Source organism: Nomascus leucogenys, chromosome 18, assembly GCF_006542625.1.
Source record: "Nomascus leucogenys isolate Asia chromosome 18, Asia_NLE_v1, whole genome shotgun sequence".
Classification (NCBI taxonomy): domain Eukaryota; kingdom Metazoa; phylum Chordata; class Mammalia; order Primates; family Hylobatidae; genus Nomascus; species Nomascus leucogenys.
This window is the reverse complement of record NC_044398.1, coordinates 40,495,495-40,519,005: the sequence shown is the minus strand read 5'-3', so window position 1 is coordinate 40,519,005 and position 23,511 is coordinate 40,495,495. Positions and strand designations below refer to the sequence as shown.

At 39.1% G+C, this 23,511-nt stretch overlaps 1 protein-coding gene across 1 annotated transcript in view; it reads right to left on the bottom strand.

Annotated features, from left to right (window-relative positions):
* Window positions 1–2,344: 2,344 nt before the first annotated feature.
* The window catches only part of CSGALNACT2 (chondroitin sulfate N-acetylgalactosaminyltransferase 2), a 48,261-nt gene continuing 27,094 nt past the window's right edge, over window positions 2,345–23,511 (bottom strand). The window contains exons 6-8 of the mRNA XM_003271159.2: window positions 22,322–22,416; window positions 13,085–13,166; window positions 2,345–4,403 (exon numbers count right to left, since the gene is read on the bottom strand). Of these exons, the coding sequence (XP_003271207.1) occupies window positions 4,111–4,403; window positions 13,085–13,166; window positions 22,322–22,416 (470 nt within the window). The 3' untranslated portion in view covers window positions 2,345–4,110. The remainder of the gene's footprint in view (window positions 4,404–13,084; window positions 13,167–22,321; window positions 22,417–23,511) is intronic.

Below are 23,511 nucleotides of genomic sequence, written 5' to 3'. Positions count from 1 at the left end.
ATGCTCCACATCATATGTCATCAGGTAAATGTAAAGTAAAACAATGAGATACTACTATGCACCTATTAGAATGGCCGAAATTGAAACACTGACAACACCAAATGGTGGCAAGGATGTGGAACAACAGGAACTCTCATTCACTGCTGGTGGGAATGCAAAATGGTACAGCCACATTGGAAGACAGTTTGGCAGGTTCCTACAAAGCTAATAAGCTAAACATACTCTTACCATATGATCCAGCAACTGTGTTCCTTGTTATTTGTTCAAAGGTTGAAAATGTGTCCACACAAAAACCTGCATGTAGATGTTTATTGCAGTTTTATTAATAATTGCCAACATTTGGCAGCAACCAAGATGCCCTTCAGTAGGTGAATGGGTAAACTGTGGTTACATCCAGACAATGAAATATTAATCATTACTAAAAAGAAATGAGCTCTCAAGCCATAAAATGGCATGGAAGAAACTTAAATGCATACTACTAAGTCAAAGAAGGCAATCTGAAAAGGCTACATACTGTATGATTCCAACTATATGACATTCTGGAAAAAGCAAAACTATGGAGACAGTGAAAACATCAGTGGTTGCTAGAGGTTAGAGGGTAGGGAGAGATGAATAGTCAGCCAAGAGGATTTTTGGGGCAGTGAGACTGTTCTGTATCATACTGTAACACTGGATGTCATTATACATTTGTCTAAACCCATAGAATGTACAACAAGAATGAACCCTAACATAAACTATGGACTTTAGGTGACTATTTTGTGTCAATGTGGGTTCACTGGTTGTAACAAATGTACCACTGTGGTGACGGATGTAGATAACAGAAAAAACTGTGCGTGTGTGTGGACAGGGGGATCTAAGGAAACTCCACGTACCTTCTGTTCAATTTTTCTGTGAACCTAAAATTGCTCTAAAAAATAAATTCTATTGAAAAAAGTAGAAATCATAAAGAAAAAAGATAGTCATAATAAAGTTAGCTTTTATTCATCAAAAAGTACCACCAAAAATGGGAAAAGACAAACCACACTGGTCTTGATGGGAGAAGATACTGCAAACATTAAACCAATAAGAACTGGTATCTGGAATATGTGAAGAATCCCTATGAACTGGTAAAAATGAACAAAAAGACTGGAGATAAATCATAACTACAGTTCATGTCTAAAGCCCACTAAATTGGCAAGAATTAATAAGCCCGACAAAATTAAGTACTGTCAAGGATGCAAAATGAACTCACCCAGTGGTGGAAGGTGGTCCACTTTGGAAAGTTAAACATGTGCACAACCGAAGGCTCAGCATTTTTACTCCTGGAGAAATTCTGGAATACTTACAAGAGATGTTCACAACAACACGCATGTAACAGCAAAAGCAAACCACAAAAATCTACACACAACCCAAACAGTTACCAACAAGAGAATATAAGAACAACTTGGAAACAACCGAAGTATCTACTAACAGTAGAATAAGTATAGTAGTACATTCATACTGAAGGGGTTAAAATATGCCATTCCGGCATACTATTTAAATTAAAGACACATGAAAAACAGCAGGTGCAAAAAGGTGATTGACCTTTGTGCTGTTTCTTAAGAGCAGGAGATGGATTCCAGTGTGAAAGACACTCTCTGTACTAGAAGGAAAGGCAACAAACATCTTTATCTTTAATGACAAGAAGTTTGAGACCAGGAGAATATTGTACAGACCTTGTTAGAATAACTATTTTTTAAGCCTCCCACAAAATATAGTCACATTTTCACAGTTTACTAGTCTTTGTCCAATTCAGTATGTAAGTAACTGACTCTACTTCTTTTGGTTTTATTTCTTTATAAGGGCTCCTGCACCACATAAAATTTGTATTACATAAATTTATATGCTTCTCTCTTGTTAATCTATTCTATGCCAATTTAATCTTCAAGCCCAGCTGGGACCCTGAGAAGATGGGAGGGAGTTTTTCCCCTCCCTACAGTACAATGAAATACTATTCAATAATAAAAATGAACTAATTTTGAGAATAATATGAGTGAACCTCAAAAACACTGAATGAAAGAGAATATATAATGAAATAATAACGTATATAAATTCAAAGCCAGGCAAAACAGTCTATTGGGAGATATGTAGCTGGGAAAACTAAGAAGAAAAACAAGTAAAAACGATCATAAAAATCAGAGCGTGACTGTTATGGAGAGGGTGAGCACAGGTGATCAAGAAGGGGCACAAAGGGCCTGTCCCCTGGTAATGCCCCATATTTTAACCTGAACAGCTGCGGCACTGGTCATTTTTAAAGTACACAATTACATGTTATACGTAATGTTCTGTCTTTATGATACTTTACAATAGAAATAAATTTATCACATTTTCATTTAACTTTTGGTAATAAAATACTTTATTGGTACCATTTAATAAATGTCAAAAACGTATAACATTTCCATTGCTTAGCTTCCATCTCTAAACTTAAAGCTAGTTTAAAAACAACAACAGGAACAAAAGTAAACTCATTTGATTCTCTCAAAAAACAACCTGTAACTTACCTTTGCAAATAATTAAGTTCTCTCACTTTAAATATCATAATTCACTGGTCTTCATAATAAATAATTATAATAATATATAAAAGGAGACAGTGGCCTGAATTATTTTGCAGAGAACATTTCACACATCTTTTAAAAAAATCATTAAAATACCACAACTTAAAACTTGTAAGAATAATTAGGTAAGAGTTATTGTAATATTGAATATAGCACCTAGAAATTTGAAATTTGTAATATTTCAGATGATACGGTTTACTGAGAAAAAGAGTAATGATTTTTCTTCAGTGAATTTTCAGGGATTTTCAACATAGGTCTCTTTGAAAAGGGTTAAAAAATTTATGCATACTAGGAATTGACCTGATGGTAACAGATCCATGTATGACAAATAATGTAGTGCAGTCCTATCTGAATATAATTTCTTCTTCACTTTGTCTCATTAATTTATACCTCAATTAAAACATTCTATATGCAAATGATATATTTCTCTAAAACATTCCGTATTTCAGATTTCCATTCAGACTATCTTCCCCTCCTCCCTTTTCTCAAATCAGAGTGATCTTGTGGCATACCATTTGCTTTTTCTCTCCACAATGAAACTCTTTTTCAACTCAAAGTATTATAGTAATGCAAAGACGAATGTAGCATATATTAATATATTAGAAAAAAGGATAGTAAATACATATGGATCCATGCCAAATGAGAAAATCGAAAGCAAAAACAAACAAAACCATGCTATGCTCATCTATTCTGAACCACCACGGGAAGACCCTGATAGAGCTGGCTCACATAAACTAATGTTCCCAGACAGAGCTAGGATCCTGTACTCCAACATAATTAAATGTTCTGTTAAAAATGTTTCTGTGTTCTTTTCTGTTCGTTCAAAATAGTTTACAGCAACTGACTACTAATCCTAATCCTGAACATGATAATGTAATAACATTATATTTTATATCAAGCCATAGATTCTAACCTATTTTCTACTATTACCCATTTGCTTAAAAACAGACTTTCAGGGGTGTAAGCAACAGTAAGTTAAGGAGTTTTTATTTCTACCTTTCTCTTGCTTGATTGGGGATTTCAGATGTGTCAATTAATTATCCTCTACTTCAGTGGAAAAAGATTCTTCAGGCTATCAAATCAAGGAGGCTGACTCAGGTGCGGGCAGGTGAAGATACCTGTCCACACACTATGCTTGTAACACTCCATCGCCTCTGTAAGAATATGCTGCTCTCCACCCAACAGTGGCCCAGCACATTCCATCTGCTCCACCTAGATGCAATCAGGACACCATGCAATCCCACACACAATCAGAACATGGGCACCAGGTAGAACTAACTCAAAACAACTTTTGGGACAAATACGAGATTTCAACTTGTCAATTATTCCATAGTGCAGTATTCTCACAAAACAGAGACTTCGTGTTGAAACATTTGTTTTTTCTTTTCACATCAAGTTGAATTGCTAAAGTAATGTCAGAAAGAACATGAAAAATAAACATGTCTTCTCCAAAAGAGGCACTGCATCTGGAAGTAGAAGTAAGGCTAAATAAATAGTGCTGGTTTGTGATTCACACAGTAATGCATTAATTATGATTTCAACCAACAGCTTCGCTGTTTGTCCTGTATGCCTGTTTATGAAGATGCGTCTCTATTTCCTCCCTGAAGACCAGCATTCCCAGGTGGGAGTGAGAGGCTTCATTCATGGCTTTAGACTGGATGCACATGCGGTACTGCTCGGGGGTCAGCTCATCAGCACAGCGCTTTTCATGCCAGAGGTGGAAAAGACCAGGAACCGGAGTCCGAATCACAATGAGGTCACCATGTAAGTATTTTCGATAAAGATGAACATCTTCTCCACCCCAACCTTTCACTTCCATGTCAAATCCACCTGTAAGATCAAAATTCACACTATAAATAACTGCCTATTATTAGCCAGAGCACAGGGAATATATAAAGGTTTAAATGTTCTGCTTCAAAAGGGATGGGATGGTTCAGCACAAAGATAGCACGAGACACGTGGCGTGGAGGAGTGACTTCCAGTCACTGGAAGTTCAGTTTTGAGCTGACACTTGGATTCAAGGAGCTCAAGGTTGGTTGTTGACAGTATCAAAATGGGGTTAAATATTTAACAACACTTTGTAAATTTCAAGGTCCTGTAGAAAATCTACAGAAAGTCAAATAAAGGAGAAGAAAATACAAGTCACCTATAATCTCACCACCATTAACTTTTTATGTTTTCTTTCTTTCTTTCTTTTTTTTTTTGAGACAGGGTCTCACTCTGTCACCCAGGCTGGAATGCAGTGGTGTGATCATGGCTCACTGCAGCATCGACCTCCGTGGCTCAGGTGATCCTCCCATCTCAGCCCCCTGAGTAGCTGGGACCACAGGCGCATGTCACCATACTCGGCTTTTTTTTTTTTTTTGGTGGAGATGGGGTATCACCATGTTGCTCAGGCTGGTCTCGAACTTTGGGTTCAAATGATCCACCCACTTGGCCTCCCAAAGTGCTGGATCACAGGCATTAGCCACTGCGACCAGCCACATTTTCTATCCTTTGAGACACACGCTTTTCTGGGCTATAGAAAAACTCCCCAGAGGGGAAAAAGAAGAAAGGGCCAAGCTGGAGATATAAATTTGAGAATGGGTCCATAGATTATTTAAAGCTACAGGAATGAATGAAATTACTGAAGGAATTTGGAAGGAAAACAGGGCCTAGGTCTAAACACTAAGAAATGCCAATTTCTAGAGGTTAAATAGAGGTAGAGAAAGTTAAGTCAGGAAATGAGATTGAGAAGTGGCCCTAGGTGAGGGAGAAAATTCTGGAAAAGGTGCCATTGTAGTAGCCATGTGAAGGAAGTGTCTTGAGGAAGAAGTTGTCAAGTATGTGCTATTCAGTGAAGAATTTAAAAAGAACAGACTGGACCTGGCAGCATAAATGTTACTTATAAACTTACCCAGAACAATTCTGATAGAGTGATGAGGCAGAAGGCTAACTGGAGTGGGCTGTTGCGGGAAGTCAGGGACCCCGAATAGAGGGACCGGTTGAAGCCATGGCAGAAGAACATAAATTGTGAAGATTTCATGGACATTTATTAGTTCCCCAAATTAATACTTTTATAATTTCTTACTCCTGTCTTTACTGCAATCTCTGAACATAAATTGTGAAGATTTCATGGACATTTATCACTTCCCCAATCAATACCCTGGTGATTGCCTGTCTTTAATCTCTTAATCCCGTCATCTTCGTAAGCTGAGGAGGATGTATGTTGCCTCAGGACGCTGTGATGATTGCATTAACTGCACAAACTTTGTAGAGCATGTGTGTTTGAACAACATCAAACCTGGGCACCTCAAGAACAGGATTACAGCAATGTTCAGGGAACAAGAGAGATAACCTTAAACTCTGGCTGCCTGTGAGCCGGGCGGAACAGAGCCATATTTCTCTTCTTTGAAAAGCAAATAGGAGAAATATCGCTGAATTCTTTTTCTCAGCAAGGAACATCCCTGAGAAAGAGAATGTGTCCCTAAGGGGAGGCCTCTGAAATGGCCGCTTTGGGGATGGCTGTCTTTTACGGTCATAGATAGGGGATGAAATAAGCCACAGTCTCCCGTAGCGCTCCCAGCCTTATTAGGACGAGGAAATTCCCGGCTAATAAATTTTGGTCAGACCAGTTGTCTGCTCTCAAACCCTGTCTCCTAATAAGATGTTATCAATGACAATGCGTGCCCGAAACTTCATTAGCAATTTTAATTTCGCCCCAGTCCTGTGGTCCTGTGATCTCACCCTGCCTCTATTTGCCTTGTGATATTCTATTACCTTGTGAAACATGTGATCTCTGTGACCCACACCCTATTTGTACACTCCCTCCCCTTTTGAAAATCACTAATAAAAACTTGCTGGTTTTGTGGCTTGGGGGGCATCACGGAACCTGCCAACATGTGATGTCTCCCCTAGACACCCAGCTTTAAAATTTCTCTCTTTTGTACTCTGTCCCTTTATTTCTCAGACCAGTCAACACTTAGGGAAAATAGAAAAGAACCTATGTGAAATATTGGGGGTGAATTTCCCCCAATAGTAGGCAGACCCATAAAATGGGAGATAAAGTCAAGACTATTTTCAAGCCAGGTTCAAGCTAAACAACTAACATTTTAAAGACGCAGGGAGAATGCAAACCAGATATTTTTGAAGAGCTAGAAAACTGATTCTTAAAAACCTAGAAAAAAATTCTTTAATTAAGAGTGAGGCTTCCAAATTAATTCTATTTTTTTAGAGACAAGCTCTCTGTCACCCAAGCTGGAGTGAAGTAGGATGATCATAGCTCACTGCAACCTCAAACTCCTGGGCTTAAGCAATCCTCCTGCCTCAGCCTCCTCAGTAGCTAGAACTACAGGTGTATGCCACCACACCTGGCCAATTAAAAAAATTTTTTGTAGAGACAGGGTTGCACTATGTTGCCCAGGCTAGTCTCAAACTGCTGGCCTTAAGCCCTTCTGTCTTGGCCTCTGAAAGCATTGAGACTACAAGTGTTAGTCACTGTGCCCAGCCATCTGTTAAACAATTTTCTTTTTTTTTTTTTTTTTTTTTTTGAGCCTCCCAAGTAGCTGGGATTACAGGCATGCACCACCATGCTCAGCTAATTTTTTGTATTTTTAGCAGAGATGGGGTTTCACCATGTTGGTCAGGCTGGTCTTGAACTCCTGACCTCAGATGATCCACTCACTTCGGCCTCCCAAAGTGCTGGGATTACAGGTGTGAGCCACCGTGCCTGGCCCGTCAAATAATTTTTATTTTTCAGAGATGTGGTCTCACTCTGTTGCCCAGGCTGGAGTGCAGAGGTACAATCATAGCTCACTGCAGCCTCCATCTCCTGGGCTCAAGTGATCCTTCTGCCTTAGCCTCTTTAGTAAGTGGAACCACAAGTTTGAGCCACCATGCCTGGCTCCTGTCAAATAATTCTATCCCACTTAATTTCACATTAACAGATGGACAATAATCTGAAGATCTCTGAAAAGTATTAAACAATCAGAGCTTTACTAAATGCTATGTCTGATACATATCAGCTTTTCTTCCTTGTAGATATAAGCTCTTAGAATATTAGAGATGGTACATATACTTAAAACAAATGGGGCATTCCCAGTTTCTGGTCTGGCATGTCTGGAGCTAGGAAGTCATCACTTCATCCTAACAAGTCAAAAGCTGAACACTGAAAAAGCAACAAGTCCTCTTAGGTCTCTCACAGAGAAGTGAGGTCACAGGGTAAACCACCGCCCTCAAAACTGGTGAGACAGATAGGCAGATACAAAGAATTCCAACTTACTGGAGCAGAAATCTCTGTGGGAACCAGTACCCAGGTAGGAAAACCTGACCTGTAATTGACAAATTGCTGGAGGCTCAGGGGAGGCAAGTCTGAGCGTTAAAAATTCCAGGGGGACCCGGTCATATTGGGACCCCCATACTCATGTGAGTTTTACCTCTAGGAGCTCTATCAGGTCCTTGGTGGTGAAGATCAGAGAAAAAATCTCTTAATGCGTCCAGCAGTGGGGAAGGGGAAAAGGTAATCATTTTAAAGTATGCCACAGCATGTTGTCATTATTAACAAAGCCTGTCCTTAAGAGAAGTTATTTAACCAGAGCCTAACCTGCTGGGGTTTTATCAGTGCCTAACTGACTTGGAGGAAGAAATCTACCCAACTCCAGCCCCTTCTAGTCATCCTGTCCAGGAGAGGAGGGGAGATTGAGAGGCATGTGTGAAATTCAGAGTCTGGGATACAGGATCACTAAGAGACTGAGACTTACTTATGGGACTACAGAAGACTTCCGCCCTCTCCACACTTCACCACCACATCATCAAAGGCCTATTTATTGCAGTTCCTTTTACCCAGTATATCAAGTCCAACTTTCAACAGAAAACATGATAAAGTATACTAAGAGATAAGAAAAACACAGTATGAACAGACAGAGCATGTACCAGATCCAGATTTAGATACAGCAGGGATGTTGGAATTATCAGGCTGGGAATTTAAAACAACTATGATTAATACGCTAACGGCTCTAATGGAAAGAGCAGATAACACACAAGATGTGTAATATAAGCAGTGAGATGGAAATTCTAAGGAATTTAAAAAAATGCCAGAGATCAAAAACACTGCGAAATAAATGAATGCCTTAGTTCATTAGTAGACCGGACTTAGCTTAAGAAACAATCTCTGAGCTTAAGGATATGACAATAAAAATTTCCAAAACAGAAAATCAAAGAAAAAAAATGACTGAAAATAAAATGAACAAAATATCCAAGAACTGTGGGACAACTACAAAAGATGTAACATATGTATAATGGGAATACCAGGAGGAAAGGAAACAGAAAGGAACAGAAGCTCCAAATAAAGAGTCTAAGTTCCAAACAGGTGCAGCTCTTTTTCACCCAGCCTACAGCAACAGGGTGGAGGCTCCACTTCCAGGTGTGGCCAGCTGAGAATACTGGGGGTCCTCCTGCCCCTACCCAGTGTCCTGCTCATAGGGCAGAGGTGGTCACTCTGCTTAATGATAAGTGTGTCACTGTCCCCATCCTCAGGGCAAAACCTCATGGACTTTTCCCAGGGGGAGAGGCAGTCCATAAGAACAAAGTGCTCCAAAGTTCTTCCCTAAGGAACTGACTTTATTTAAAATAGAATGTAGAGAAGTTCAGAGTTTAGAGAAATTCCAGCCTCTTGAAAATAATGGATATTTTGGTAGTAAGCAATTAAGAGGAGGCTGGTAACTCCAGGAGGGCAACAGCTAAACTGTAGGCCAGCTAATTTACTAGAGAGAACCACAGAGAGAGATAGTAAGAATATACCTCCTGGGGTCTGAACAAATCTCAAAGACTTGCTGCAAAAACTATCCCTGCAAAAGGGCCCAATTTAGTAGGGACAGATTATGGAGCAATTTATGCCCCAGAGCATTGTCAAAAACAAGACAGCGATTAGTGAACAGTCAGTGGAGTCTAATAGGAGTGATACCAATGGAGGCACGGAAAGAGATAAAGACAGCCCTGCTAAATCCAATGCCATCCTAGGATAACTGCACAGGCCCTGAGGAGCAACAGCAGAGGCTTCATATTGCCAAAAGGTTGGGGGAGGAGGATGAAATAATTTGTTAAAATAGTCCAGCCATGTCAATAAATAAATAAACAAGGAAAAAAAAATCAAGCTGTGGTGGTAGAGGGAAATCAGTATCCAGAGTTGCCACAGTATATTACCTAAAATGTCTAGTTTTCAAAAAAGAAATAATGAGGAATGCAAAGAAACAAGATGTGACATACGCTTAAAAAAAAAAAACCAGCAAGCAACAGAAACTGCCTGTGTTAGGGCCCAGACGTTAGCTTTAACACACAAAAATTCCAAAGCAGCCATTATAAGTATGTTCAAAGAATTAAAAGAAGTCACACTTAAAGAAGTAACAGGAGATGACAATGTTTCATCACATAGAGAGTATTAATAAAGAAATTATATATATCAAAAGAACCACACAGAAATTCTGAAGTTAAAAACCATAGTAACTGAAATAAAAATTCATTAGAGTAGCTCAACAGTAGATCTAACAGAAAAAAGAATTAGGGAACTTGGATAGATCAATAGAAATTATGCAATCCGAAGAACAGAGGGAAAAAAGAATGAAGAGAAATGAACAGAGCCTAAGAAAAATGTGGGATACCATTAAATGTACCAACATACATACAGTGAGTGTCAAAGGAGAAAACTGTAAGAATGGAGCAGAAAAAGTATTCAAAGAAATACAGTCAGCCCTCCATATGCATGAGTTCCACATCCCATAGAATCAACCAACATGGTTCAAAAATATCAGGGAAAAAAAAAATAAAAAATAACAATAAATATAAAATTTTAAATACAGTATAACAACTATTTACATAGTATTTACATTATATTAGGTGTTTTTTTGTTTTTTTTTTTGAGACGAGTCTCGCTCTGTTGCCCAGGCTGGAGTGCAGTGGCGCAATCTTGGCTCACTGCAAATTCCGCCTCCCAGGCTCATGCCATTCTCCTGCCTCAGCCTCCTGAGTAGCTGGGACTACAGGCGCCCGCCACCACACCTGGCTAATTTTTGTATTTTTAGTAGAGACGGGGTTTCACCTTGTTAGCCAGGATGGTCTTGATCTCCTGACCTCATGATCTGCCCGCCTCAGCCTCCCAAAGTGCTGGGATTACAGGCGTGAGCCACCGTGCCCGGCCTGTATTAGGTATTATAAGCAATCTAGAGGCGGTTTAAAGTATATGGGCAGATGTGCACAGGTAATATTCAAATATGTATATTTACATAAGGGACTTGATCGACCATGGATTTTGGTTCCACATGGTATCCTGGATCCAATCCCATGCAGGTACTGAGAGATGACTATAATGGCTGAAACTTCCTAAATTTGATGAAAAACGTTAATGTACATATTCAAGAAGCCCAAGAAACTCCATAACCCAATTAAAATGGGCAAAGGATCTGAACAGACATTTCACTAAAGATATACAAATGGCCAATAAACACATCAAGAGATGCTCAACAACATTAATCATAAGAAAAATTATAATCAGTCACAATCAATACCACATCCACTATCATGGGTGATACTAGAAACAAAAAGACAGATAATAACATGTATTAATGAGGATGTGGGGAAACTGGAACTCTTAAACACTGCTGGTGGGAATGTAAAATGATGCAGCCATTTGGAAAACGGTGTGGCAATTTCTCAAAAGGTCAAACACAGGGTTACCATATGACCCAGCAACTCTACTCCTGGGCATATGTCCAAGAGAACTGAAAATCTATGTTCACCCAAAAAGTTAAACACAAATGTTCACAGCAGCAGTATTTATAATAGCCAAAAAGTAGAAACAACTCAAATGCATATAAACTGACAAATGGAGAAACAAAATGTGGTATAACCACACAATAGAACATTTTTTGGCTATAAAAAGGAACGAAGTACCTAACACATGTCACAACATGGATGAACTTTGAAAACATTATGTGAGTGAAAGAAGCCAGTCATAAAAGGCCACATATTGTACAATTTGCTTTCTATTAAATTCCCAGAAGAGGAATAGGAAGTAGACTAGTAGATGCCTAGGTTTGGGGGGAAAGAGGGTTGGTAGGATGTGAGGAGTGATTGTTAATGGGTATGGGGTTTCTTTTTGGGGTGATAATGCTCTAAATTTGATGATGGTGATAGCTACATGACTTGGTTAACCATACACTTTAAATTAATAAATTTTATGATATGTAAATCATCTCTCAATAAAATTGTCATAAAAAAGAGATAAGGAACTCAAAGCACTCAAGACACTGAAAAAAATGTACACAAATCTATTTTTGAGGAATAGTGAAATGCTTCTTGCTTAACTAAGCAAGAAATCAAGGAAAAGAGCATTGGTTTAATTTAATGCCCCTTTTATTGTTATTTCCTGATTTTCCATTATTCAAGTGTTACAATGATAAGGAGACAAGGTGGCGGGATTTCCAAAACAAAAGGCTGATTATAAAAATGAATGTGATATGGACCTAGAATGTATATAAAATATATTCTATGACTTCTATGCTGTAGAAAGGTAGCTAGCCCTAAATGAATCAGAAGACATGGAATTAGGTTTCAGCCTGCTTTATTAAACTATTCTTTGCTTTATATTTTGCTGGGTAAGATTGAAGCTGGGGGCTGGGCATGGTGGCTCACGCCTGTAATCCCAGCACTTTGGGAGGCCGAGGTGGGCAGATCGCTTAAGCCCAGGAGTTCAAGACCAGCCTAGGCAATATAATGAAGCTCTGCCTCTACAAAACAAATACAAAAATTAACTGGGTGTGGTGGTGCATGCCTGTGGTCACAGCTACTTGGGGATTGAGGTAGGAGGATCGCTTGAGCCTGGGAGGCAGAGGCTGCAGTGAGCCAAGATCGTGCCACTGCATTTCAGCCTGGACATCAGAGCAGCACCCTGTCTCAAGAAGAAAAAAAAAAAGACTGAAGCTGGCGTGGAGAAGGATAGTTAGAACAAATTATTCATGGGCCCTCTTTAGGCTTAGGGGAATGCATGACTAAGGTGTGATTCCAAGATGTGCTAGAAAGAGCAGGTCTTCTTTCATTTGTATTAAATACTGGGATTTTGTGTAACAGTTCACCAGACAAGTAAAGGAGGTTTCATCTCAAAAAAATGTGAAAGTCCTTGGTCTAGATAACCAAGATTACTCCCAGCTGTAACAACCCATGGGCAGAACAGTATAGAGAAAGCTTTTGTAAGAGTACTCTAAACACCTGCAAATATGGGTAACAAGTTAAACAGGTATTTTTAAAAACAGGTGTTTTGATTTTAAAGGAACAAGTAAATATTATACTTTATGACCTCTTTTTTCCCATTCAAAACATTAATTATAAACTTACTTTGCCTTTTGTATATCCAGTTTCTCTTTTTAGCTAACCTTAGACACTCATAATTTAGTAGGAAAACACTCAAATCTGAGACCTTTTAGCAAAATACCATTAAGTCTGGAGTAAACAAAGTCCTATCCTTAAATGTAAAGTATACTTACCAATGGTCAGGAAATCTGAACGATACTGACAAGTCATTCCAAAGCCAAAATCTCGCCAAAAGCCAGAATCCTTTTTGTGAACCTTAGTTAAAAAAAAACAATTTAATTCCATAGGAAGCAGAAGTTTTAATCAACGATGAAACAAATTATTTTCTAATGTATACTTTTTTCCTGCCATTTATGTGACTGATTAAGGATCACATGCATTTATGTTATTAAATCCTTACAAAACAAATAAAAATAGAACTCAAAGCCTGTACAAGGTGCAAGCTGAGGTTACTAATAATCATTGTGGTGCCTGACTTCAAGGGGCTTACATTCTAGGACAACAGTTGCATAAACAAACTGTAACACACAGGATCAACCTTACACAGTAGACTTTATCTGGTGCCTACTCAGCATCCATTCCCCCAACCCCCTTCCTGATTGGTACAGTTTTGTTCTGGTAATTACCTGGCCCTGGGCAGCCCATGAATTCTGGGAAGCTGCTGTCACCAGCAGATTCAGAGTGGACCATGAGTCTCTATACTAGTGAGACAGTCTCACCCCACTTACCATAGGAACTGGCTCACTAATAGGTATTTGAAAAAAATCAGGCCAAGTAGGTAAACCAGGGGGGTTGTTGGGAACTTTGGAAAACAAAGCTCCCTCGTTCTTCTAAGAGACTCACTAGAAAGGACACTTGGTCATAGGGGAGGGTCAGCAAACGATGGCCTCTGGTTAAATCTGGCCTGCTGCCTGCTTTTGTAAATAATTTTAGTGGAACGTAGTTGTGTTGATCTGTTTACAAATTGTCTATGGGTGCTTTCACAGTGCAGTGGCAGAGCTGAGTAGTTGCAGCAGAACTGTATGGCCTATAAAGATTAAAATATTTCTTATCTGGCTCTCTACAGAAAACATTTGTTGACCTCTAGTGCAGGATGCAGCTATGAAAGCTTGGAACTGCCAAAGTCCTTTTCTACCATGTGAGAAACCAGCTTTAATATGAGGCTGTCACCACTGAAGTCTAAGTAGAGAAAGAAATATGAAACCAGGGCATTGATGACACTGAGTCCTTGGAATCACTTCTGCTTACAAGTTGAAGCCTGATAAACCTCTTTTATTTTATTCATACTTTCAACAAGTGTTTAATCTTTTGGATATGGTTCTAGTAACTGTGGCTTAGCAGTAAACAGAGGTGACAAAGTCCCTGCCATCAAAGCGCCTTTGTTTGGGTGGGAAAATAGTAAATAAATAAATACACATTTTAGGTGGTGATACATGCTGCAAAGAAAAGAGGCAACAGCTATAACTAGGGATGGGAAGCTGCTAGTGTGTGCTACTGTGGTATGTACAGAAAGCAAGAGTGTATGGATGTGGAATGTGGAAAAGATTTAGGTCAGAGACTTCACAGAAGTCAGCAAGTGATTGAATGGGCAGGAGTGGGGAGTGAAGGAGAAGGATCAACCAAGATGACAGCAGGCTTCTGTCCTAAACAGTGGGTATGTAATTGTGCCATCCCCAAGATGAAGCCCAGAGGAAGGGCCAGCCCAGAGAGGAACAACATGGAGTTGGTTCTGGCCATAATGAATCTGAGTGATCTGTAAGGCACCTACACAGAAATTCCTGCAGATAGCAGGAATATCAAGGTCTGCAGAGGGGACAAATTTTGAGAAGAGTGGGCACAGTCTGAAATTGCTGCTGTACAGAATAGGAGAATCAACAGGAAAACACATAATGAACCAGGCAGCCCTGAGGGCTCAGCTCAGATTGGAGCTGATGGATGAGGTTAGCATTTTTCTTTTCCATTTTTTTTTTTTTTTTTGAGCTGAGGGGGAGAACTTCTTCCCCTTCTAGAATGTAAAGCTCCCTGAGGGGAGGACTTGTGGATTCTGTTCACTGCTATATTCCTAGCACCTAGAACAATGCCAGGCACATGGCAAGCTTTCAATAAATACGTGTTGAATAAAAAAATATAGAGAGAGACATAATTTTAGTGGCAAAATGAAGACTAGACTCTATTATCCTTATTATTTTGAGACAGAGTCTCACTCTGTTGCACAGACTGGACTGCAGTGGCACAATCTTGGCTCACTGCAACCTCCACCTCCCGGGTTCAAGCAATTTCCATGCCTCAGTCTGCTGAACAGCTGGGATTACAGGTGTGCACCACCACACCCGGCTAATTTTGGTATTTATAGTAGTGACGGAGTTTCACCATGTTGGCCAGGCTGGTATTGAACTCTTGACCTCTGGTGATCCACCCGCCTCGGCTTCCCAAAGTGCTGGGATTACAGGTGTGAGCCACCACTCCTGTCTCTAATATTCTTATCTCTTTGTTAAAATATAACCCTGATACAAAGTATTAAAAAGCAAAACACCCACTCTGACATCTCTACACCATGCCAATTCTGATTACATAAGTACTATAACTTTGTAACTTAGTTTCTCTAAAAATTCTTCAAATATTATCAGACTTGGAGAAAGGAATCATTGGTTTTGTTTGATTTTTAAAGCAACACATTTTCACAGAGGAAAGTAGAAGGAAAATCAAATTGTCCATAATCCTCATTGTTAATATTTTCTTGCACTGTTTTATCAGGCCTCCTAAGCATGTGGGAGATGCAGTTATCCACACATAACTTATATACCCACGCCTTGGCCTCTCACAGAATGCCAGATCCCTGTAGCCAACTAGCAACTTGGCACCTCCCCTTGGATGTCTGATAAACAACACATGCCTACTATGGCTCCAGCTGAATCCCGATCTCTCCTCTCCCATTCCTTTCCTTTGCTAATTTCCTATATCTAATCCAACAGCAAGCTCTGTCAGCCCTATCTCTGAATCATATCCATACTTTTCTCCATAATTATAATACACTGTCACCCAAGCCACAATCATCTCCCCTTGTCTACTGTGAAAGCCTAACTGGCTGCTGCCAGCTAGAGCCACACACAATCCATTCTCCCTCCAAAGGCTTTCCAACACACTTAGCATAAAATCCCAATGCCTTCCAGAGGCTTAAAAAGCTCTACATGCCCTGGCCCAGCTATGTGCCCCTCACCGGCTGTGCTCCAAACACCCTAGGAAACCCAGTAGCTGTTCTTTCTGCCCAAACCACTATCCCCCAATCATGGCCTAGCTGGTTCTTTCCTGTTCTTTAGACAGCTCTGCTCAGCTTCATCTCAGAAACACCTTTCTGACCAAACAAGCCACAGAAACCACGTAGTCACTCTTTGCAACTCAGTCTGTTTTAATAATCCACGTGGCATGTATTATCTGATTTTACTTTCTGTCACCTCCTAATAAATAAAGATCCTCACGAGCAATAGCCATATCTGTTAGGGTCTAAATGTCAGGGTGCCAGTGGTGGATAGTGCCTGGCATCAAAGGGACTCTCAATATTTGATGAATTAATGTAACAGTGGCAGTGTGTGCAGTGGACAGGAGTGGAGGCTGTGGAGCCACATCACCTGGCCTCCTGGGCCTACTCAGGCCAGTGTGTACTTGGACAGGCACTCAACTGCAGCACAGCTGTGAAAAATGGAGCAGTAACAGTATATACCTCAGAGGTTGTTAGGAGGATTAAATGAATTAATGTGTCGGCAAAACAGAACAAGTACCCTGCACATAGTAAGGGGTTCATAAAAATATTAGCTATTATCATCATTCAAATGTTACCTAAAATATAAATACGCTATTTCCTGCTTTTTAGCTTTACATTTTCCTCTTCATTTACACTGCTGTATTTACATTTCACACTTTCCTTGATATGCAATATTCACCACAGAATGTACCATAATTCAATTTATCCTTTTATTATTAGAGTTTTGCTTGCTTTTAATGTTATCAATTTATGCATATTACCATCATGTAGCTCGATTACTTCCCCAGGAAAGACTGCTGGGGGTGGAAATTACTGGATTGGAGGGATGAATCTGTTTAGAACTCGACCCAGAGAACGGGCCTGAATCCCCAACAGGAGCGACAGATGAGCTCCCATCCCCCAGTCTTGCTCACATGGCTTTGCTTTTTAAAAGCAGTGACCTAACAGCAGAAACAAAGCATTATACTGCTGTTTTAATTTATTCCTAGTAAGGCTGACTATTTAAATATGTGAATTATCAACTGTCTTACCCATTTTTTCCTTCTCATTTACTTCTAATATAGCTTTAAACATCAAGGAAAACAAGATTTTGTCTTTTAAGTGAGGAGACTGAAGCTTAGAAAAGTTAAGCAACTTGCAAAGGTTACAAGTGGTGAAACTAGAACTTGAAGTGCTTAAACTTAAGTTGCTATGCAACACCTAGAATGAATCAGCATTCAAATCGTTCTTCCCCTATAACCCTCCAAACCAGGCAAGAATATTAGCATGCTTTGGCCGGGTGCGGTGGCTCATGCCTATAATCCCAATGCTTTGGGAGGCTGAGGCCAGCGGATCACAAGGTCAGGAGTTCGAGACCAGTCTGGCCAACATGGTGAAACTCCGTCTCTACTAAAAACACAAAAATTAGCTGGGCGTGGTGGTGTGTGCCTGTAATCCCAGCTACTCGGGAGGCTGAGGCAGGAGAATCGCTTGAAACCGGAAGGTGGAGTTTGCAGTGAGCCGAGGTCATGCCACTGCACTCCAGGCTGGGCAACAACAGCGAAACTCCGTCTCAAAAAAAAAAAAAAAAAAAAGAATATTGGCATGCTTTTACCTTCCCTTCACGCTTATATGTTGACTTTATTTACCTCTTCTTTTTGTTTGCTTTGAATTAATTTTAATATACAACCTTTTATTTTGGAATAATTTTAGATTTACAGAGAAGTTGCAAAACAGTAAAGAGAGTTCCTGTATACCCCTCATCCAGTTTTAGCTTCCCCTAATGTTATCATCTTACATTGTTGTGGTACGTTTGTCAAAACTAAGGAACCATCATTGCTATATTACTATTTAACTCAACTCCAGACTTTATTTGGATTTCACCAGCTTTCCCTTTACTGTCTTTTTTTTTTTTCTATTCCATGACCTAGTCCAGGGCACCACATTGCATTTAGTTGTCATGTCTCCTTAGTCTCCTCTTGGCTATGATGGTTTCTCAGTCTTCCTTGTTTTTGATGACCCTGACGGTTTTGAGGAAGAATGGTCAGGTATTTTGTACAATGCTCCTCAATGTGGGCTTGCTGCAGCTTTCCCTGTGACTGGACTGGGGTTCTATGTTTTTGGAAGAGGACTGTGAGCTAAAGTGTCCTTCTCATTATGTCATGTCAGGGGTACATGGTATCCTTTGGTTAAGGTGTCTGCTGGGTTTCTCCTGTGAAAAGTTTGTTTTTTCTTTCCATACTATGTTCTTTGAAAGTGAGTCCCCTAGTTCCACCTACTGGAAGAGGGAGTATCTACATAAGTTATCTGGAATTCTGTAAGGAAGATTTGTCTTTTCTTTCCTATCTAGTCACTCAGTATTTATCTGCTCATTCACTCACTCATTTATATCAGTATAGACTCATGGCTATTTATTTGATGCTTTGGGTTATAATCCAGGTTTAAGTTATTTATTTCATTGCTCAGGTTGTTCCAGCTTGGGCACTGGGAGCTCTTTCTGTTGGCTCCTGTGCCCCTTTGACACATTCCCCCTATCTTTTTGTTGAGTGCTTTCTTACTTTCTGGCACTGTAAGATGCTCCAGGGTCTTCTTGTATATTTTTTGCCCCTGCCCTGGAATCAACCATTTCTCCGTGGACCTCTGGCTCCTTTGATTGGAGAATAGTATTAGAAACTAAGATTTGGAAGCTGAGTGTACTTGTTACTGTTAGGGTGTTACTGGTTCTAGGCCCTCTCAGTTGACAGCTAGGTAATACACATAAGTATACCATGTACACAACCCTCTGACATCTTAATCCCAAATTGGTATTAATTGCCTTTTTATTATGTCAACATAACTATTTACACTAGTACATCAACAAATGTTTAGACTTAATTTTTTTTTTTTTTTTTGAGACGGAGTCTTGCTCTGTCGCCCAGGCTGGAGTGCAGTGGCGCAGTCTCGGCTTACTGCAAGCTCCGCCTCCCGGGTTCACGACATTCTCCTGCCTCAGCCTCTCCGAGTAGCTGGGACTACAGGCGCCCGCCACCACGCCTGGCTAATTTTCTGTATTTTTAGTAGAGACGGGGTTTCACCATGGTCTCGATCTCCTGACCTCGTGATCCGCCCGCCTCGGCCTCCCAAATTGCTGGGATTACAAGCGTGAGCCACTGCGCCCAGCCTAGACTTAATTTTTTTGGTTGTTCACCACTATTTACTCTCAGGTCCTCCTCTCTCAATGTATACATTTATCATTTTGCTGGACTTGATTACAAAGGTCTGTGAGAAATAAATTCTGAGTCCTTGAAAGCTCAAAAATGTCTATTTTGTCCTAAAATAGTAGGTCGAATATGAATTCTAGAATCAAAGTTACTTTTCTTCAGAATTTTCATAGTATTACTTTATTGTTTTCTAACACCAGTGTTTTCAAAAAGAAGGCGAATGCCAATCTGATTGTCACTCCTTTGTGAACAAGCTGGGTTTTGCTATTTTTAGTGTCTCTGGAAGCTATTAGAATTGTGCCTTTACTGTTGTTCTCCAAACAACAGAAGATTGGTTTCTGCTTAGCTCTGGAAACTTTTCTTCCATTTCCTCCACTCAATATTCTCTCTTTTCTGAACTCCTATTAATAATTTGGGAGCTTCTGGCTTGATTTTCCTTGTCTCAATCTTTCTCTCATGTTATCTCGTGAACTTCATGTGTCCAGCTGGCTTGTCTTCCAGCTTAAAAATCTGATTCAACTGTAACCATTCTGCTATTCAGACGATTTACTGATTTTAAAAATATTTTCACAATTCCCAAGTTCTGATTTTTTAAAGCAACAAATCCTGTTTTATGAATTTAACATTTTCTCTAATCTCCCCAAAGATATATTTTAAAATTACTTTCTATCTGTATTCATATACTCATGTGTTAATTTTTCTGTGTATTAACACTTGGTGCCTCTTTCATAGTATTGTTTTTCCTCAAATGTTTGGTTAGTCTTGGTTAATTGCTACTCATTTTTGTTTCAAGTATTGTTCAGAAGTCCACGGCTGTTAGCTAAGATTACAATGGCCTATCTCCAGTCACAGTCAAGGAGGTTAGAACAGGGTCTCAGGGGGAATGTGCTAACAGTAGCTCACTTCTGTAGTCTAGGGGCTCCCTAGCCACCCCGACCAGCCTCTCCAGCTCCAGGGACCACACACACTGCCTTAGACTGAGGGTCAATCCCTGTGATGCCTGCTTCTCAGCACACCTACAGAAGCATGTTTATTCCAGGCTCCCTCCATTCTGTCTGCTATGAGCTCAGAGGATGCAAAGCAGCCCCATCTTCACTCACTGTTCTCTTGAACACGTTCTAGTCTGTTCTCTCCTTCAGAAATCTTATGCTAACTGCTATCGTCTTATAGAATGTTCTCAAAACTTATGGCTGCTAACACCTTCTCTCATTTTCCAGTACTAATGTACCCTTTTCTTTAGAATAATTCACTGTCAGATATGGCAGATGTGGGTGCTCAGTTTGCCATTTTGAACCTAGTTGTATTTATATTCATAATACTGGCCTACAGATAAGGTAGAGGCGTGTGTGTGTGTTGTGTGTGTGTGTGTGTGTGTGTGTGTGTGTGTGTCTGTGTGTACTATGCCAAGTGTTGATATCAAGATAATGGTGGCCTCATAAAATATGTTAAGTACATCATATGGTGCTAATATTACCTGCTCTTTGAGAGTTTGGAAAAGCTCATAAATTAAAACATTGTATTTATGTACCTACAGGGTAACTTTTTGATAACTTTTTTAAATGGCTCTTAATTTCTTCAGAGCTTCCACCTTTTTTTGTTTTTTTGAGACGGAGTCTCGCTCTGTCACCCAGGCTGGAGTGCAGTGGCGTGATCTTGGCTCAATGCAATCTCCGCCTCCCAGGTTCAAGTGATTCTATTGCCTCAGCCTCCCGAGTAGGTGGGACTACAGGCTCGTGCCACCATGCCTGGCTAATTTTTGTATTTTTAATAGAGATGGGGTTTTACCATATTGGCCACGCTGGTCTCGAACTCCTGACCTTGTGATCCACCCGCCTTGGCCTCCCAAAGTGCTGGGATTATAGGCATGAGCCACCATGCCTGGCCCACTTGCACCTCTTTTATTCATAAAATACTAACGTGAACTTGGCCTGTGTTCATATTTTATAAATTCTCAAATCTTTCATTTTATTTATAATTTAGAAAACTTACCCTATAAAATTGATCTATCTCAATGTTTTCATATTCTAATTTCCAATGTTTTCCTTTTTACCAGAAATGTGTCTACTTTATGATTAAATTTTTTGTACATAAACATAAGCTTCTATATTTCTCAATCTATTGTTTTATTAACTTCTGCCTTTATTACTTTCTTTGAAGTTATTTTTTATTTTTTTAAACATCTTAAAGTGACTTCTTAATCATTTCTTTTTCTTAGTATTAACAATAAACAATTAAATTAACAATAAAAGATTATGTTAAAAGCAATTTGGTATTCTGGACTCAATTCTGAAACAGGACATTAGTAGAAAAACTGGTGTAATCCTAATAAATCTGTAGTGTACTTAGCAGTAACTTACCAATATTAATTTCTTCACTTTGACAAATGTACCATGGTTACATAAGATGTTAGCATTAGAGGAAACTGGGTGAAGTATGGAACTCTCTGTACTGTCTTTGCAACTTCTCTAAATCTAAATTATTATAAAATAATGTTTATTTAAAAATTTTAAAAAGCTTACATAAAATTAGCTTTGGCAATAACTGTAGGTTTTGATATATGGCATTTATATTCCATGACTTTCCAGGTAATTTACCAGAGTATACTATTCCCTCTTATTTAGCAGAGTAGATTTAATTTCTAGTTAGTAGGGTTTTTAAAATCTAATTTTTAGTATTAGTAAAAATAAGCCGGTAGAAATCACTGTACAATTTCCACATTCTGGGACATGAGGTTTTCCTTTATGACCTAAACTCTGCTCCCCCTACATTTAATTCTGAAGCAATAAATGTGAAAAGCATTTTATTGGGGGTATAAAGAGGAACTATGGAAATGTGTTTACAACAACTATAGTTGTTGTAAACTTTGCTCATGGAAATACAGTTTTTTATTGAAACTTTGTTTTCCACTTACACAACAAACGTCTAGAAAAGATCTTTAGAGTCTTTCATAACTGAAAATGTGAAAGTCTCACCAGCTGCTGCTCCACAGGTGGTGGCACTTCCTGGTTGGCATAAACAATGGCAGGATTGTAAAGACTGAACACCACAGGGTAAAACACCTTCTTACCTACAAATTAAAATATAGGTTTGTAACATACAAAGAAGTTATGAAGAAATGTTCTTTATTGCAGTATCTATTAAGTTTTATCAAAGTCTTTCTTATACATGATTTTATCTATATTTTTTAATATTCAGGCTACAGAACATCATGTTAATTTGATGAATATGATGATTTTGTAACATATCAGTAGGTTAACTATAACCTTGCAAAAGAAGAGAGGAAAAAACAAATTAAAGGGTGCTTCACGTTTACTCCCTTTGACTTTGGGGAGATGTGTATTCATTACGTGAGTCATTTATTACTCATTATTTCATTTAATCAGTAGTAATAAATGTAGATTAACCTCTGATAATCACTATGAAACTTAGAAACATCTGTTAAATCCACCCGTCAAAAATGAATCATAAGAAAGAGTAAATTCAAAGAATACTGTACAATGAATAGATATGCAGAGAATAATGAAAATATAGAATAAATCTGAACCAAAATCTGGAAAAGTCAGGAAGATAAGGGTTAAAATTACCTGATATAATAGCCCTTGGAGAAGACCTTGTCATCAGCATTCAAACTGACTGATCTAAAAGGACCATAAAGGCTAACTAGCCCATCTCCCCTCAGGAGAGGGAACCCTTGCTATAGCTGGCTTCAATCAGATATGATCACATGAAGTGTTCAGTGATTGTCAAGAAGTGTAGGAGTAACATGGCAACCTTTTTATTACAAGATCCCTAGCAGATGCTCATTCTACCTTTGTTCAAATACATTTAGGGATGGGGAGCTCAATTTTCCAGAGGCAAATCTATTTCTGGATATAAAATATTTCTTTTAAATTAAGCAAATATGTCTCCATCAACTTTCACATTTTGCATTTCATGCTGTAAAATAAACCTAACCTTCATTTATTCATTAGGTTCTCAAAGAGTTCCTGAAAACTATCTCTAACCTAATTAATAAGAAGACAATCATTTGCACATGAATAGTTCTACATAAAAAAAAAAAAACCATTTGCTATTAGATTCTTTAAAAAATTTTTATTTTTATTTTTTGAGACAGAGTCTTGCTCTGTCGCCCAGGCTGGCGATCTCAGCTCATTGCAACCTC